Raw genomic sequence first — 19,138 nt, 5'->3', positions numbered from 1 at the left:
ATCTGAACATCCTGAAATGAAAATATATTTACTTAAATGCAAATTAAACATACAACGTTTTATTCTCTGAAAAACTGAACAAAAATGTTTATGCTTAGTTTATGCTTAAAACATTAAAACTTTTGATCAGTTTCTCAAAACAAGAATTATTTGTAAATATGTATATTTTTATATCAGACATCTGCACTGAAACACAAGACAAAAATAATCAGAAGGTACAGTAAAAGTTATTTCCATATTCTACTGGTTGTGAGAAGATCTATTAGCATCATAAGCTTTTATTAAATAATTTAGAGATAACATTGACATATTATATTCCATTCAGTTTATTTCTTAAATTAATTCAATTATTCCTGTGATGCAAGGCTGAATTCTCAGAATCATTGCTCCTGTCTTCCATGTCATCATACAGAATACATTTTAATATTCTGATATTAATGAATATTATTGTCATATTATTATTATTGATTATTATTAACTGTTGGAAACAGTTGAGCTTAATGTTTTTGTAAAAAAAAAACATTTTGTTTTAGAATTATTCTATAAATAGAAAATTTCAAATAACAATACTATTAACAGTACTTATGTCATACATTAGAAAACGTTCAGAATATATACATCATTTTAACTGTAGGTACAGATAAATATGGTAATCACTTTGTTCGTGTAGTCTTACACTAACAGTATCAATAAATGCTGTTAAAAAAATACACAGCAGACATTATTTATTTCAAATCATCACTTGTCCAAAACCAGTTTTGTTCTGCATCAAATAAATTACTTTCACCTTATAATTTTATATGGCTGCTAACAGCCAACATACACTCTTACAGCTGAGCGATACAGCAGGAAGTCTTCCTGCTTTATTACTTCCCTTTTGGCTCAGCAAGGCAGGAAGTCCAGTGAGTATGTGCACATGAGAGAGTGTGACACAATACTAGTCTTGGTTATCACAAGCTAGCTCTGTATGTGTTCTTTCTTACAGTCCTCTCCTGTCCTCACAGATGTAAATGTGGCACAGTTGCAGTCAGTAATGAGTTTAATCCACAAGCCTCATTGATCGCTCAGTCGTTTGAGTGAAAGGTCCAACCAAAGTTCAGCAGACGCAGGTCGATGGGAAACAGTAGTTTTGCGGTGTGTACTCATCGCCCACAGCATGGAGGGTAATTATGTTTTAATGCATTTTAATACCCTGTCATTATCGCTAAACAAAAACAGCTTTCTTTCGAACCTTTTTCTCTTGCCAGTTTCTTTCACTCCATGTATCTTTAGTTCCCATTCGCCCAAGAAATGGGGCCATATTTAGTACGTTTTTTTGCTAGTGAATCTGGCCTAGAGAGTCTAACTGAGGTTTCTTTTGAAGCTCAGATGAGATTTGGAGGTTCTGTCTGAATGCTTGAGACTGAAGCTATCAGAAGCTGGCTTCACATCTGAAAACAAAAAGGCTCCCTGTACCCTAGCAGCACCCTAAAGACTAGCTGTACAGAGTGTGAATAGCAGAGCGGTGAGGGAGCGAGGAGGGGTCACATCACTGTGGGGCCTCCATATTTTATTTTCCCCAAGAGCTGCCGGAGAACCCATAGACACATGCTACAGAATTCCCCCGCAGCCCAAAAGAGAAAGAGGGAGGGACGGAGGGGGGGAAACAAGGAGACTTGGGTGAGAAAATGACAGAATGCAACATGTTCACGCAGACACAGGCGTTTTTTCAGTTTTGTCTTTTGATCCACCTCTAGGCTACTTACTAAACTAAACAATTTTTTTTTTTTTTTTACATTTTTTACATGAGAAGAGCTTCAGATTCCCACTTCAAACTTCTTGGAAGTGGAACGTTCCATTTTCAAAGCATTTCTGGGGGGGAAGTGTGGTAATGCATTGTACAATGTATGTCTCATGATTGACAGAAAGACCTTTTTTTCTGTGTCTTGGCCTCATGCTGGGTCAGTGTGGATGGGGCGTAGACGGGGATTTTTTGCATAGCCCCGTCTAATGGGAAAAGGGTCACTCTTTTCCAAAGTGGCAGTTACTGCTTTGATAGTACGTCATTGTAGCTGCAAGACTTTAAGACTATTATTAAGGATTATGCTGTTTGTGATCAGAAACTAATTATTTGTTTAACATGGAGATTCATTCAAATTAAGTAATCAAGTAAATGAGTAATACGCTTGCAAATTTATGAATAAAGTCATTTTAGAATTTTGTCATTTTTTAATACGCTGTTAAAGTAGTCCTACTAGGCTATTTGCAAAACAGTTCAGAGTAATAGTTGTGTGCGGACATTGCAAGCTCGCGCAAATACACATGCCTTTTCAGGTAGTGTCTTTTGGCAGTTCAGTCCTAATTAAAGAACAAAATAACTCCACAATGAACTCGAAGAACCCTCTGAGATCATTCTGACAGAGCACACACTCCATCTGGTGGTCATCTGTAGAAAACGCACTGTGGAAATACTTTAGACCGACCTTCCTAACATATTGTAGACATAACCGGGTTAAAAGGCTTAAAATTATTTCAATTTTATCTGCTCTACCGTTTCTTGACTTTGTTAAAGTGCTTATTTATCTTATTTTCGTGTCATCATCTTGTGTTGTAATGGTGAACACATTAAACTTTAGTTAAAAAAAAAAATTAATTGCCAAACTGCAGGTCGCGCAAAATTCTGCTGCTAGAATCCGACCTAAAAGTATAAGAGATCATATCACTCCTATCTTGGAGTCTGCATTGGCTTCCTGTTAGGTTTAGGGTTGATTTAAAATTCTGATACTCACTTACAAGGCTGTGTGCATGGTTTGAGACCCCAATATTTGTGATATTAATTATTTATGTTCATTAACAAAAAGCTACATTTGGATGCAAGGTTTACTGTAATGAAATTTGACATCTTAATATATTGCTGGAAAAAAGTTAATATCATCCACATTTTTTCTTGCAAAATCATGACTATCAGGGGGGAAGTAAAGAACAAACTATGAAACTCAGAACTCACAAATTTAATGCAAATTAATGCAAGAACAGGACTGGCGCCATCTATCTACAGAAGAGAAAACGTACTTGGTTACGAACGTAACCTCGGTTCCCTGAGATACGGAACGAGTACTGGTATGGGAAAAGCTCCTTTTTTCCTCGATACTGAAGCCTTTTCAATAACACAGTGCAAAGGCACTGCCATTGGTTTAATCTGTAAACTTTTTGAAACCAATGACAGCGCTGCGTAGTTGCGCGAGCCTGTGGCGATGCAGCGCGCCAAAGCCCGCCAAAATGGGCGGGGCGAATGGCTATATAAGCAGGCAATCGCCAGAGGAAATCAGGTCATACGACTGAAGTGACGACACTGAAGCCGCAGCCTCGTGGCACGGCATATAACGCAGTACTCGTTCCGTATCTCAGGGAACCGAGGTTACGTTCGTAACCGAGTACGTTCCCTTTCGATACTTCACTCATACTGCGCTTGGGGAACGAATTCAACCGCGCCGTGCCACGGTAGGGAATGACAAGACTTATCTTGAACACCCTGGGGTCCAGAGGATAAGTGGGAGGGCAATTTGAGAGAGAATTTGACAAAAGTGGACGTCGAGGACCAGCTGGCCACCAGATGTCCTTGATAGAGACACCACCCTGACAACGGAGGCAGAGCTGAGAGGGAAATCACCTGTGCTCTGAATGGCATCGAGAGCACTTTAGGGATGTAGCCATGCCTGGGTTTTAAAATGACCTTCGAGTCATTGGGCCCAAACTCAAGGCATGCAGGGCTCACCGAGAGGGCCTGCAAATCGCCAACACGCTTGACCAATGATAGAGCAAGTAGCAGAGCAGTTTTGAGCATTAGGGGCCGAGGGTCAGCTGACCGCAGCGGTTCAAAGGGAGGTCCTTTGAGTGCTCCAAGGACCGTGTGAAGGTCCCAAGTGGGAACGGTGAGAGGACGTGGGGGCTTCAACCGCCTAGAACCTCTCAGGAAACGCACAATGAGTCTGTTTCGACCCACTGATTGGCCAGCAATAGGTGCATGAAATGCTGCGATGGCTTCTATGTAAACCTTGAGCGTGGAAGGGGTGAGACCCCTGTCTAGACGCTCTTGGAGAAATGACAGTATCGTAGATACATCACACTCAACAGGGTCTTCTTTTTGTGCTGAGCACCAGTCAACGAAGACTGACCATTTCTGGGCGTAGAGGCGTCTTGTAGAGGGGCTCTTGCCTGAGCAATGGTGTGTAGCACGTCCCCGGGGAGGCTCAGAGGCTCCCATCGAGGGACCATACATGCATAGCCCAGAGTTCTGGCTATGGATGCCAGATTGTCCTGTTCGCCTGAGAGAGGAGGTCCCGCCGCAGGGGGATCGGCCATGGGGCTTTCATGGAAAGCCTGAATAGCTCAGAGGAACAAACTTGGCTCCTCCAGATTGGGGCCACCAGGAGGACTCTGTGCCTGTCTTCCCTGACTTGTCTGATGAACTGAGGGATCAGAGCGATCGGGGGAAAAGCATAAAGAAGGAGGCTGGGCCAGTCGTGGGCCAGCGCATCTGTGTCCTTTGAAAAATAAGTTGGGCAATGAGAGTTGCTTTCTGAGGCGAAGAGGTCGACCTCTGCCTTCCCGAAAATCTCCCAGATTTTGAGAACCGTCTGGGGATGGAGCATCCACTCGTCCAAGGGGAGATTGCTCCGCGAAAGCATGTCTGCTCCCAGATTCGTCTTGCCAAGTATGTGTGTCGCCTTGAGCGATCGCAACCTGGGTAATGCCAATTCCAAGAGGCGCTTTGCCAGTGCGCAGAGGCGGCTGGACGTAAGGCCGCCTTGGTGATTTATGTAGGACACCACTGTCATGCTGTCCGACTGGACTAGGATGTGGCGCCCCAGGATCCAGGATTGCCTGAAAGGATTGAAGGGCTCGTTCTACTGCCAGCATCTCGAGGCAATTGATATGGAGATGGCTTTCCTCGTGCGACCACAAGCCGAAGGCTGGTCTGCCCTTGCACAGAGCACCCCAACCCAGGTTGGACGCATCTGTTGAGAGCACCGTCCTTCTGGAAACCGCCTGTAGGGGTACTCCACGACTGAACCAAATAGGGTTCATCAAAGGCTCCAGGGCTGCTGGACAGGCCTGGTTGACCCTCATGCGAAAGCGGCCATGCTGCCAAGCATGAGGTGGGACCCGGAGTTTCAGCCAGTATTGCAGGGGTCGCATTCGTAGGAGGCCGAGCTGTAAAACTGGGGAGGCGGAAGCCATCAGCCCTAGCATCCTCTGAAAGAACTTCAGAGGGAAACAGGCTTTGTTCCTGATGGAGGCCGTGAGCTGCTGAAGTACCAGAGCGCGCTCTGGTGATATGACCGCCCTCATATTGACTGAGTCGAAAACCGCTCCCAGGAACGCAATACGTTGGCTGGGGAGCAGTGAGCTCTTGGCGAAATGTGAGTGCAGCCTCAGCGTGGGGTTTACCCAGGCAGAAAACACACTCACCATGGCCGTCATCATCATGCAGAGGGGCTCTGCATGTGCCACGTTAAAACGGCGTTAGAAACGCTCTCTTAGAGTGGTGAAAACCGCTGGAAAAAGCTCTTTTGTGATCGGGCGCAGCAGGCGGTCGGCGGTCTCAGCTGGTCCGCTGCGGTGCCTCTTCGATGGCGAGAGCTTGTTCCAGGCGAAGGTGTTCAGCAAAGATCCAGCGAAGTGAAGTCGTCGCTGAAGGAGTAAGATCTGATTTCCTCTGGCGATTGCCTGCTTATATAGCCATTCGTCCCGCCCATTTTGGCGGGCTTTGGAGCGCTGCATCGCCACAGGCTCGCGCAGCGCTGTCATTGGTTTAAAAATGTTTACAGATTAAACCAATGGCAGTGCAGTTGCACTGCGTTATTGAAAAGGCTTCAGTATCGAGGAAAAAAGGAGCTTTTCACATATGCAGTAGGAGTGAAGTATCGAAAGGGAATGCCTCACATTGCAGTTTGTCGTTGTTAGTCTACCATTGGAGTGCATACAACAGAAAATTTGAAGAGGAAAATTCAGTCATTTCGTCCTGTAAAGTCATATTGGGCATCAATGTTCCCATATAAAATGGATCAGTATCCTCTGCTGTAGGTGTGGTATGATTCCCAGGATCCAGCTGTGACTCATAAGCAGCTGTTGGCATAAGCTAAGGGACATGTAAATCCATTACACTTTCATCCATTTCATTGTGTAAGGCTGAGATCATAGTGGAACTGACAAAATCCAGCTCTTTAAAACTTGTCTCCATCACTGATGTTGAGTAAGTGCTGTTCTGAACACTTTCGAGATCCACTTCTTCCTTCGCCTTGGTGTCAGCAGAATATGGTTTGACATCGGTGAAGGAGGCATTAACTGCTATATCTGAACTGGTTTATATGCGTTTACGCCTGATTTTGTTGAAGACATGTTAAGGTCAGGTTTGGTTGGGGTTTTATCAAATGTATTAATGTACTTTCTGACTACAAAAAATGCTTGTGGGTCTTAAAGCCTGGAACACACCGACAGCCCTGAGGTTGATATCTGCTTCTGAGATTTGAGACATTGTTCCTCCAGTCTGAAGCTCCACTAGCTTGTAGGATGTTAGCTTTACCAGAAGGTTTCATAGCAGATCTGTGCATAGGTGACTGGAAAGTGAGCTTTTTTCTGTCTTTAATTTCCTTTGTTGGATTTAACACACCTTCATGTACCTTCAAGCTATACCTGCGAAGGGGCTGGATAACAGCATTGTGTATTTGAGGATACCCAGTCACTTTGTTCATAAAAGACGACTTATGAATTGGAATAATAAGCTCTGATGTGGGACTGTTACAACTAGATTTTATGGATGCTTTGGATCCAACAAAAAGGCCATTTGAGAATCGCACTGTTGGGAATTGATCTTGGATAGATTTAGTGGGATGTGCTGAAGTAAGCCTACTTAAAGTCCACCTCTGAGATGTTTTTGACTGAACTTCATCAGCAGCTCCATTATTTGTAGTATTTGTGCCACTGAGAGATGTTTTCATTGCTACAGCTTGACCTCTAACAACATGGTGCTTTAGAGCATCAGACATCGGGTTACTTGCACCTTCAGTAGAAGAGATGGTTTCACGTTGAGGTCCATTATAAAAAAAAAATCTGTCTTATCCCAATAAGGTTGTTTTTTTTTGGCTTGATTCAATGTCCTTAAACTGGAAAAGCATTTTTTCGTAGCGGTCACGCATCAAAGGTTTTTGAGCGAGTGCACTTTGGGCAGTATGTGGACAAGCAGGGGCATATTGCACATTAGATGAAGACCTTAAAGGGATAGTTCACCCAAAAATCAAAATTATGTCATCAATAACTCACTGAACTGCTGTGAAGAGAGAACTGAAGATGAACACCGAGCAGAGCCAGATAATGACTCGTTCACTAATCAAGAACCGGTTGCATCGGTTTTGTGATCACCAGTAGTTCTTTCGGACAGTTCGATTCAATAAACCGGTTGAAGAAAACGGTTCACCGGTTCTTTTGCGCTCGACGTGATGACGTCATTGGCGATGATTGCCCTTGATTAAAGCCTTGGGTTTACCTGGGCTCATAACATTAGCACAGAATCAGTTCAGAATCAATCACCAAAAGAATCAGTTCGGTTCAGACGCTCTGTGTGTCAGTCTGCTTCGTGCTGAATCACACATGTGCAGTATCATCAGCTCCTCAGTTCTCGAATCGGACACGTCTGACAGAAACGGTTCTTGACTTGAGAACGAGTCATTATCTGGCTCGGCTCGGTGTTCATCTTCAGTTCTCTCTTCACAGCAGTTCAGTCAGTGTACTGTTTGAGTACATGAATTACTCCGGGATATTGGTTTGTTTGAACTCAGAGGGAGTGTCAGCCACATTAATAAAGTTAACAGCTTAAGTCATTTGTGGATTAATGCATTTTGGAGATGAGAGCCGTTTCGAACGAATCAGTTCGATTTGGTGAACTGGTTCAAAAAGATCCGGTTACATTGAATGAGTCGTTCGCGAACCAGATATCACAAACTGCTTTTTTATGAACTCTCTTACAACAGACACGGAAGAGAAGACAATGCTGACGTAGTTTTGCTTTTTTTTTGGACCAAAATGTATTTTCGATGCTTCTAAAAATTCTAACTGACCCTCTGATGTCACATGGACTACTTTGATGATGTTTTTCTTACCTTTTTGGACACGGCAGTATACCGTACACACAGTTTCAATGGAGGGACTGAGAGCTCTCGGACTAAATCTAAAATATCTTAAACTGTGTTCCGAAGATAAACGGAGGTCTCACGGGTTTGGAACAACATGAGGGTGAGTTATTAATGACATAATTTTGATTTTTGGGTGAACTATCCCTTTAAGAGGGGCTTTTGGTCTGCAATGTAGGGACAAATGTGAAACCTTTAAAACCATAAGGCTTTTTAAAAGTTAGATAATATGGTCGGCTAATAGACGTACCTGAATTTTTAGATTCACCCAGAGTGCTAACACTGTGGACGTGACTCTTCATTCTGTTACCCGGCACAAGAATTAGCGCAGGATAATGTTTAATGGATAACGATTGTACAGTACATTGGCCTAAGGAATTCAGATGTGTCCTTTTTTTGGCATTATGCTGACTTAGCTTCCTCAATGAATGATTTGTAGGGTCTGGTAGATTATTTTTATCACGTCCTGAAAATAACATGGTGTTTTTTGCAAAATGCATTCGTGGGGTCACATCTGTGTGTTGTTTTGACCGTTTGAGTAGCACATACATCTGGACATCTGATAGGAAGTAAGAGTGGGCGTTATTGGTCACTGAAGGCCTGATGGCAGATATACCTGCAGCCAAATGATCATACTTCTTTAGATTGTGAAAGGTTTGAATGGGCACAATATTCTGACTACTTTGTCTCCTATTTTGGTAACCATTTTGTGTCAACTAAATGCTCCTGAGAGTGTGGCTGCTCACAGCTGATTTTGTATTTCCATATTCAAAACTGTGTTCCAGATTTTCTTTTGGATTGGCAACCCTTTCAGAATTAGATAGCTTGACGTGATCATGCCGAGAAGAAAACATCTGAGATTTTTTTTTAATGGAAGGATGCTATGAACTTCATTTGAATTTGATCTCTTAAACGCAGGAGATATTGGTGTTGGGATTGTTGGAGGTTTGAACACCTTGGTAAAAGCTCATATTCTCATGGGAAATTTGAGAAAGGATTCCAGTCCCAGCAGAAAAAGCTTGTGGCAATGGTTGGCTCTTTTGTTGATTTGCCATTACAATTGAGGGAGATGTGTTTGCCGGTACGACTCCTCAGCTCGTTCTGATTCTGGCCATTGTTTTGAAGAAAATGTTCCAGCAGCGTGTTTCCATCACTTTTGTGCCTGATATTATGGTTCACAGTTGATCTTCTATACATATAATTAGTTGGAATATCTTCCCTCAAATAAGGTTCATTGAGTCCTAATGGTTGTGAACTGTCTGAGTGCATTTCTGATTTAAAAATATGTTGATCCAAATGAGCCTGATCTAGAGCTATGCACATTTACTGCGTGCGTTCCACCTTTTTTCCTCACCAGCCTTGGGGCCAAATTAAAATCACCAGAGCTAATTTGGCTCCCTTTAACGTCTAAGGGATTTTGTTCCCGTTGGACCATTCGGAAAGCATAGCTTCTTTTGGCATCATTTTCATCATTAAATTTGGCACTTTCAACAGGATTATTTCTGATATTGATATTGGACTGGACTTTATTTGGGTCTGAATAGATAACGTCTGCAGAAGCTGTTGTATCAGGGAACCTGAAGCTTGGATTTTTTGCAATGGCATCATTTATCTGGTTGTATGAAGCAGGGTTGATCCACAGCAGCTGATAATTGCGGTTAAATTGTTCTACGTTCCTTTGAAGACTGCCTCTTACTGGATTTTGAATGGGTGGATTCACACTTTTGAAACTTTCCAGCACTTGTATTTTGATCATCCGTGACATCTCCTAAAGGCATTGGTGATGAGCCAATATCATATTTAGTTATTTTATAAATGTATATGGCAGCAGATTTAAATCCCATTTATTTGTACACATAATGCAATATATATGGAAAACACCCAAAGGACAAGAATACAGTTTTGACTTCTTTAGTCACATATAACTGAATAAACAAAAACGGCATATTAACTATTGACACTTCAGGCCAACATCCCACAACAGAAAGAATAAAACCAACCAAAACCAGTTTGTAAATTTGTCAGTTTTGAATTTACAATAAATTAATACAAAAACTGAATGGTACTGCTACATTGAAGGCCAGAATGCTTACCTCAGATAGTATTGTAGAGACATGTTTCAAGGAGTAATGCACTTGCGCTGTGCCACACAAAGCTTTTTGTCACACCTGGTCCAAATTACCCTTTTAATTTGGGCTCACTGAAATGCTAATATTGATGATCAGCATAATGGTGATGACTGATGAGGTTCACCTGAATGTGTTCAACGCTAAGCATACAAAATTTTGCACATACAAAATCTCACATTCGTATTAGTTCTTAAAGTATGATGAAAATTTGTGACTCCGCCTTTGCTTATAGAGAAAAAAAAAAGACAGTGTGCTAAACTTGTCATAAAAATGATAAAAAACTTTATTTGGTACAAACATAGTATACAGTCATTATATATTTTCTTCTTGAAAAAAAAAGGAAAATATACTTAAATACATATACAATTAATTTGTGATCACGACAAGACAAATACATTTAGGGTTCTTTAATTTGATACAAACGTAACACTAAAAACTTCTTATAATTAAACTTAATAGACAATAAATAAGAGTAATATTTCATAGAAATTCTTAAATATCATTAAGTTACAATATTTCAAAAAGGAGAAACTGGTTGAGTATAATCTCAGTGATTTTGTAACAGAAAAGAAACGGCACCAAAAATATACTGGCCTAACACAAATAATCTATTAGGCAGCATGGTTCAGTAAAAAAGAAAAAAAAATAGACTTGTTTTTGTTTGTGTGCTGTTTATAGGTTTCTCTGGAACAGTCCTACATTTTTGTTATGGCAACGAGTCACGCCCAACAGCAAACAGTCCTCTCGTGCTTCCCAGGCACTGACATTCCACAGCTTCAGCATATAAACACATCATGTCATCCATAGGTTTCCACTGCAGACTGCCATCCAGAGCCTCGAGGCAGGGCCGTGACACCCTCAAACACTCGAGGGGACACATCCACCCAAATGTTCAGTTCAGCAGCAAACCAGTGTTTTTCATTAGATGATTCTTAAATGATTACATCTGCTCCCTTAAATCATGTGTGTGTACATCTTTTGGCGTTCAGATCATCTGAGTGACACTGGTCTTTCACATCATGTAGCAGGACATCATTGCCAGGTCCTTGAGGTCTTCATCAGTCATACAATCTGAAAACACAAGTGACACGTTAATCATTAAAGAAATGATTCAATTCATGCATGTAATGTAAAGCCATTCAAATGCATGTGCTAGTTGTCACGATGTGAAATACTCACTTCTCCGTTCACCGCCGGTGAATTTCTGGCACAGGCGCCTTATACATTTCATCAGGCGTCTTTTACGCGATCTTGGCGAGGGTGAAACGTCTTCTTTTGGTGGGATGACAGTGTCCTGTTTGGGCTCCTCGGTGTCTTCGTCGTCTTCCGCATAATCCTCCGCGCAGCCCGCGGTTACAAGCCGCTCAAAAATGTCCTCGTCTACCGGCAGACTCTCTTGGATTTTGTCCTCCGCCAGCGACGTGGAGTGACGGCACAGCGGACACATTAACCGGGGCTCAGGGCTCTCCGCGGACCGCCAGAGTGTCACCAGGCAGCTCTCACAAAACGAGTGTTTGCAGCTCAGCTGTCGAGGACACCGCCGACCGAGGTTGTAAATTCGGTAGCAGATACCGCACTCCGTTTCTGGAAACATGTTGTCCCGTTGTTTGTTTGCTTTTTTTTCTCTTCTTGCCAACTCTTAAAAGTGGTTTGTAGTAGCCTAAAGTGTTGGAGGTGCATGCTGAGGAATCTTATATAGGCAAGTTAGAGAAGGCGGATCATCTGAAAGTACGTAGTAGGGAGTTGTCTGGGTTCCTTTCGTTCTCGGCCAAACTGTCTATAGCAACAGGATTGGGATTTTTAAACAAGTGATGTCATCGTTTGAAAACACTGTGATGTCATGCATGACTAAACATCACCAGAAGTTAAATCATACTTGCCTACGTGTCTTACTGTAGGCCTCCATGTCTTACTGTAGACCTACTTCTTTTTTTAAAAGGTTTAACCATATATAGATATAGTAATTGTTTGTATTTATAAAATCAAAACAGGAATTCCCCATGCACTGATTTTGCCAAGTATGTTAGATTTAGGGGAAGATGAAACCTGCATGTGTGCGTAGGTGTCATTGAATTACTGTCATGCAGGGCTATTACATTACGGTAAATCTAGTAAATCAGTGTCAAGTGACTCCCGGTTTATTTAAATTCCCTTTTTTTAAAGGGGTCGTGAACTGAGAAAACATAAATTACCTTGATCTTTTGACATATAAGAGGTCATTGTACTATACAAATATCATGTAAGAACTCTAAAGAACTTTCCTGTTAGTCTAAAAACTAAAAACAAATTGGCGAGGGGTAAAAACAGTAAATAAACAACTACAAAAAAAACTATTCTAAATCGTTTTTTGATGTAAAAATCTTGATAACATTATAAGAGAACCGTACAAAAAAAGAAAAAGCCAGATCATGACCCCTTTAACAATGTAGTTAATGTAATATTTAATTAATTCTAAGTAAAAAATGTTTTTTGGGAATTTTTTTTTTGTGGGGTTTAAGATTTAGGTTGACATTAAAACTTTTCATACTCAGAATTACTTTTTTTTTTTTTTTTTTTGACATTTGTATAGTAAGCCTGTGAAAATATTACATTTTACAATTACCCTTTTTCTATCTTACCGGAATGCATGCCTTTTTTGAAACACTGAGTGTTTTCTATGTAAGTTTGGAGGAAACAACTGTTTTATGAAAATAAACAGTGATTACAGCTAGGGAAATACAATACACTCGAGCTGTGCTGCACTTATTAGCCTAATCCAAACAAAACCCACTCTACCCCAGTGTGAGATTTCCCAGAATGCCCTCTCCCCCTCTTTCTCCCTCCCTGTCATTCCCTTACTTGGTCTTGGGCGTGCCACACTGATTCTAAACTGGCTGTAGCTGGTTGTCCTTTCCTTGGAGTGCTTCCTGTATTCTCTTGTATTTCGCATAACTTTTTGAACTTTCTGGTTAAGAACACACACTTGTTTACTCTGTTATCTGATACTTTTGCATTTAGAGCAAAGCAGAGTGTATCATATGTTAAAGTGAAATTACTGTGGCTACATTTAGGAGCCTGAAAATTTCAAATGGCACTTTTCATGTTTGTTTGTGTGTGAATACATGTATGTAATAATACTAATATGAATATCACTAAAATTATAATGTTGTAGAAATGCCTGACAGTATGTAATTGTTGTGTTTCTACCCAGTGAATTCTGAAAGAGGAGTCCTGATGTTTTACACGTGAACAAGATGAAACAAGAGGAAGTTGAGAAATAAAGCCAACAATAAAAGGGAAAAAAAAGGCTGAGGATGTCACTGCCAGCCATGTTCAACGTGCAGTTAAAACACTCACTACAAAACATGACCCATGACCACAGTCTTGTGAGTAATAAGTAGACCAAACAGCTCTTAATCATTTACTTACAGTATGCAAAAATACCAGCAAGCCAGTCGGTCGTGTCCCATGGACTTTCCATGGATTATGTTACAGTTGTCATTTCAGTGCCAGACATTATGTGTCTGTGGAAAATAATTTACAATCTATGAAATGTTTTGTCTGTTTTCCTATGTTTCCTGGCATAATAATGCCCAAACTGTATTTAAACAGTATTTAGAACTGGATTTCCAGACTCATAAACATTTCACTTTTAATTTTGGCATGATGGTACCATGTTCTTTCATGCTTGAAAGAATAGTTCAGCCAATGAACACCCTCATGATGTTCTTGTGACTGTGACTGACTTTTTTTCTGGGAAAATTATATTTTTATATTTTATATAATTTTCCTTTTATAGGCAAAATTGTTTAAAGGTAGTCTTTAATTAGCTGAACAAATACTTAAAGATAAATGGATACCTGGACAATTTTTAATCTGTTTACCAACCGCATCACAGGACAGAGACAGCGCTCATTAAGGTAATAAATGATATTCGCTTAGATGCAAATTTTGGCAAATTATCAGTGCTGGTCCTACTAGATCTCAGTGCTGCGCTTGACACTGTCAGTCATAACATACTACTAGATAGATTGGAAAACTGGGTCAGGCTTTCTGGGATGGTAATCAAATGGTTCAGGTCAAGGGAGAAGTTATTATTTGAGTATAGGCAAGCGTAAGTCTATGTGGACGTCCATGACATGCGGAGTCCCACAAGGCTCAATTCTTGCACCGCTCTTGTTTAGCCTGTATATGCTCCCACTTAGTCAAATAATGAGAAAGAACCAAATTACCTATCACAGGTATGCAGATGATACCCAAGTTTACCTTGCCTTATTGCTAAATGACTACAGCCCAATTGACTCCCTCTGCCAATGCTTTGATGAAATTAACCGTTGGATGTGCATGAACTTTCTTCAGTTAAACAAGGAAAAACATTGCATTTGGAAACAAAGCTGAATTCTCAAAGTGAATGCATACCTTGACTCTAGGGGTCTAACAACTAAAAATTTACTCAGGAATCTTGGTGTGATTCTGGAGACAGACCTGAGTTTCAGTAGTCATGTCTAAATCAGCACACTATAATCTAAAAAACATTGCAAGAGTTTTTCCAGAAACTTATTCATGCCTTTATCACCAGCAGGGTGGACTACTGTAATGGTCTCCTCACCAGCCTTCCCAAGAAGACCATTAGACCACTACAGCTCATCCAGAACGCTGCTGCCAGGATTCTGACTAGAAGCAGAAAATCTGAGCGTATCACACCAGTCTTCAGGTCCTTACACTGGCTACCAGTTATAGTTAGGATTGATTTTAAAGTACTTCTACTGGTTTATATTTTTTATATTTTTAAAGTACTTCTACTGGCCTAGGACCGAAATACATAGCAGATATGCTCACTGAATATAAACCTAACAGACCACTCAGATCATTAGGATCGAGTCAGTTAGAAATACCAAGGGTTCACACAAAACAAGGGGAGTCTGCTTTTAGTTTTTATGCCGCCCGCAGTTGGAATCAGCTTCCAGAAGAGATCAGATGTGCATAAACATTAGCCACTTTTAAATGCAGACTCAAAACTCATCTGTTTAGTTGTTAATTTATTGAATAAGCACTGTGCAATGTCTGAACTCATTGCACTATATTTTATGTTTAATAATTTTCTATTCTTAACTGTTTTAAATTCAGTTAAAACCTTTTAAATCATTTTCAGAGTTTTTAAATTCCTTGTTTTATTGTTGTGATTTTTATATGATTATTTTATTTAATGTAAAGCACTTTGAATTAGCATTGTGTATATGCTATATAAATAAAGATGCCTTGCCTTGCCTATATTGTTAAGCTCAAAAGAACAGTCAAAAACATACACACACAAAACCACTGGGACATTTTACATATCCTCTTTAGAATAAAAAAGGCATGACAGAATTTTTGTGTGAATTTTGACAATTTTGCATAATGAATTAAGTTATATTGCTTTATTTTTGACACTTGAATTTTATGGAGTGTAGTTAATTAATAATTATTGATATATAATATTATAGTTTTTACTTATATTAAACATTTTTATATTTTTGTTTTCATTTAAAATTGTAATTTTGTTGTATATTTTTTAACTTTCATTTAAAATTATGATAACTGCACATACAACATTTTTTAAACTGTTAATTTCTTTCGGTATTTAAAGCTAAACTAAATGACACTGAGAAATGTTGCCTTTGTAACAAGCTGAAATGAAAGTTTTCATATTTCATTTTTTTCAGTTAACGTTTATTTTATTTATAATTTGTAGTTTTAGTTAGCCATATTAACCCTTGTGTACATGAAGTTTTACATAGCACTGTACTGTATTAAATAGTAAAATTGTGTAAAAGACAAATTCTATGAAAGCATTCTGTAGCAACCATAGCTCTTGTGCTGTTCCCTCTCCTAGTAACAAAGCCATCTCTTGACAATAAATGTCAGTGAAGCAGCTCCCACCCCAGCCATAGAAAGCATGACATCGGGAGGGAAGAGACTAAAAGAAAGAGACAGAAGTAAACGTACAAAAACAAACACGTGCAGGGTATAAACAGACAGTGTTAAATAGTGACAGAGCTTAGTCGACAGTTTTTTCCCCAAACTTCTCACCTGTGACAAAGTGACCCAGCATGGACCTGGCACTCATGTTTGTAAGGGCACAGAGCATTTCACCTTGAAAAAAACTGGACTGGAACGGTGGGTGAGTGAATCTTTCATCCTTCTTTCACACACTATAAACTGGTGCTAATAGAACACCCAGCTCTGGTTCTCTGAATGAGAGTAATGATAAAACTCCCCGTACAGATATATGAATATTTTTACTCATCATTTCTATTTCTTTTCCATTTCTTACATAAATATTAAAGTGTAGAATATGAAAGATTTTCACAGTGTTACTACATGCATTCTTTCTGAAAACTGATGTCATTGTGTAACTTGCATGGCATTGTTTAATTAAGATCTGCAGTGCTTATATTTTAATAAATGTTCAAGTTACACTCTTACACTAAATATTGTCACTAATTCTATAGAGACTTGCCTTGCTAGGCAGCCCCTCCTGTGAGTGATGGTTGCTTTGACAATGCCCACTCGAGAGTTGGATTGAAACTGCAACACTAATAAGAAAACAGACAGCAGGGTTTATTAGGAGTAAAGCGTCTTAATAAACCCTGCTGTATTTGGACCTTTTTTGTATGTACAGTTATCATAAATGTGTACATATTTCTTGCCCAATTAATAAAAAATTGTAAATACAAAGCTTTTGAGACTAAAAACGTGCAGCTAAAAGACAAATCTGATGAAATCATCATAAAATTGTGTCAAAAGTGGCTCATTTTATATGCAGGTGTAGACATACATTTACTAATTATCACAAGATCTATGTGACTTTTCAGGAAGTTTTTGTTTATATTTTGGTGTCGTGTCAAGACTCAGTTTCTCAACATTTTAATGATTTCATACACAGGAAGTGCGAGAGTAGCTTGTGAAACTGGGTCAGTTCCACTTATTTATAAACTAGATGAGACCTGATTAAGCAGGATCTGGCAAATACAAAGTAGAGTTTCTTTATCAAATGCATACTTATATGTAAAATGGTTTAGGACATACAGCACTTAAAAGTTGAAATATGTGTTGAACAGTTATTTGCTTTGACATTTATTTGCCACTTGCTCAACAAATGGATCCTCTGTAGTTAATGGGTGCCATCAGAATGAGAGTCCAAACAGCTGATAAAAACATCACAAGTACTACACATGACTTGAGTTATGTTTCATCGTGTGAAATGAAAAGCTTTGTGTTTGTAATTAAGAAATACATTAAGACATTTTTATCATTAAGCAGCTAAATTAAAGTGCCTTATCCATAATATTGGTTTCTCCAGTGAAAAAACTGTAAAGAGAAATATGCACAGAACAAGCACCTTTTACAAGTAAAACAGGATTTTGATGTGAGAGGACAACAGGGGATATAGTCTTGAGGAAGCGTTATTATCGATTATGGACTGTATTTTGTCCAAAAGATGCTTTAAAGTGAAAACACCTTTAATGATAGATTTGTTTATTACAAATACACAGCTTTTCACTTACAAAGATTTTAACTGGTGGATTAAAGTTATGAGGATTACTTGTGGATTATTGTGAACTGTGTGAACTCTCATTCTGATGGCACCCATTCACTGTAGAGGATCCATTGGTGAGCAAGTGTTGTAAAAGCAAAGATATATTTCTCCAAATCTGTTCCGATGAAGAAACAAACTCATAATCAAACTTAATCTCATCTTTGTGGCCATCTGTGGCATCACTGTGTCCTAGATGAGACATGATTAAACATGATCAACCATTTTTTATAGGTTACTTCAGAAGAGCACGATTCTGGAAGTCCCTACTGAAGATTAAAAGCCATATTCTCTCTGGCATCTCAGTTTCCTCCATCATGTCAGAGATTCGACCAACGCCTGCACAAACTGAGGTGCCTTCAGAGTCTCCAGAAGTGGAGTGTCCAGTTTGCTATCAGGAGTACGACCAGGACTCCAAACTCCCACGCATGCTAGAATGCCTTCACGTCTTCTGCACGGAATGTCTCCGCAAAATCCAGCTCACTCCTATGCACCCGCCTGACCCCAACAGCGCCCCCTCAATCTCCTGTCCCCTGTGCCGCCACTCCACCCCGCTACAGGGTGGCGATGCATACTCTCTCCCCTGCAACTCGCGGATTCTTGCCCAGTTGCCTCCCGTAGCCTTCCGTCTGCCTGCGTCTGTGTCTGCCCGGCTGGCCACGGTGACCCAGCGCTTGGTGTTATCTCTGGGGGAGAGGGATACCCGATTCATAATCCTGCCCACTGTTAGTCTGAGGGTGGAGCAGATGGGAGAAGGCACAGAAATGGTAAACCCACCTAGGGTGCTGCATCGAGAGATTGAGGTTCTGAGGAGACACAAGAAGACCCTGATGTGCGTTCAGGTTCTGGCTGTCATCTTCTGGATAATGTTCGTGCTGACTTGTGTGATTGGGGTTGTGTTTGGGCCAAGCCTCTTTCATAATTGAGAGATTAAGGACATGGGTGTATCTACATTAATATATTTATCCTGTCCCTGCATTTTTTAAATGACATCATTTAGATCATTATAAATAGATCATTTTGATTACATGTAAAATTTACAGTTGCCCTGGAATTTGGACACTTAAAATGAATTAAAGTCATTGCAAAACATTTTATGGTAGGCATATACAAGGTTTAGGTTATAAATTATACAATAATATATGGTTAAAAGTAAAGACAAAAAGTATTGTGGAACCTGGTTGACAAATGTTAGTGTGATAAATTATATGTAATGACTTCATATTGTACATTCTTTACAAATTAACTTTTTTACTGCTTAAACCAAATTCAAAAAATGGTGAGTA

At 39.9% G+C, this 19,138-nt stretch overlaps 2 protein-coding genes across 6 annotated transcripts; one reads left to right on the top strand and one right to left on the bottom strand.

Moving 5' to 3' along the window:
• The first annotated feature begins 903 nt into the window (after positions 1 to 903).
• On the top strand, positions 904 to 19,046 carry si:ch73-335l21.2 (RING finger domain-containing protein). 5 transcript variants are annotated; one of them, XM_059525477.1, is made up of 7 exons: positions 904 to 1,163; positions 1,369 to 1,659; positions 13,488 to 13,662; positions 14,859 to 14,990; positions 16,149 to 16,251; positions 16,357 to 16,436; positions 18,087 to 19,046. In XM_059525477.1, the coding sequence occupies exon 7, from the start codon at positions 18,170 to 18,172 to the stop codon at positions 18,776 to 18,778; it is 609 nt and encodes a 202-aa protein (XP_059381460.1). In that variant the 5' UTR covers positions 904 to 1,163; positions 1,369 to 1,659; positions 13,488 to 13,662; positions 14,859 to 14,990; positions 16,149 to 16,251; positions 16,357 to 16,436; positions 18,087 to 18,169; the 3' UTR covers positions 18,779 to 19,046. The 5 variants fall into 5 exon arrangements, with proteins under 5 accessions (XP_059381460.1, XP_059381449.1, XP_059381451.1 ...); XM_059525466.1 differs by lacking the exon at positions 1,369 to 1,659; XM_059525468.1 differs by lacking the exon at positions 1,369 to 1,659 and having other exon boundaries at positions 14,856 to 14,990.
• LOC132116589 (E3 ubiquitin-protein ligase RNF182-like) lies at positions 11,296 to 11,970 on the bottom strand. The gene is made up of 2 exons (XM_059525459.1): positions 11,477 to 11,970; positions 11,296 to 11,368 (listed from the first exon to the last, which is right to left on the bottom strand). The coding sequence occupies exons 1-2, from the start codon at positions 11,889 to 11,891 to the stop codon at positions 11,310 to 11,312; spliced, it is 474 nt and encodes a 157-aa protein (XP_059381442.1). The 5' UTR covers positions 11,892 to 11,970; the 3' UTR covers positions 11,296 to 11,309.
• Positions 19,047 to 19,138: the final 92 nt, after the last annotated feature.

Source organism: Carassius carassius, chromosome 3, assembly GCF_963082965.1.
Source record: "Carassius carassius chromosome 3, fCarCar2.1, whole genome shotgun sequence".
In the NCBI taxonomy this organism is placed as follows: Eukaryota; Metazoa; Chordata; class Actinopteri; order Cypriniformes; family Cyprinidae; genus Carassius; species Carassius carassius.
This window is presented reverse-complemented; position numbering and strand designations above follow the sequence as displayed.

What these genes read in the sequence shown, in the direction of transcription:
- si:ch73-335l21.2 (XM_059525484.1), top strand. Translation starts at nt 18,170, where the DNA reads ATGTCAGAGATTCGACCAACGCCTGCACAAACTGAGGTGCCTTCAGAG.
- LOC132116589 (XM_059525459.1), bottom strand. Translation starts at nt 11,891, where the DNA reads ATGTTTCCAGAAACGGAGTGCGGTATCTGCTACCGAATTTACAACCTC. An exon ending in CACCGGCGGTGAACGGAGAA is followed by an intron (nt 11,369 to 11,476) that starts GTGAGTATTTCA and finishes TTGTGTTTTCAG; the next exon opens with ATTGTATGACTGATGAAGAC.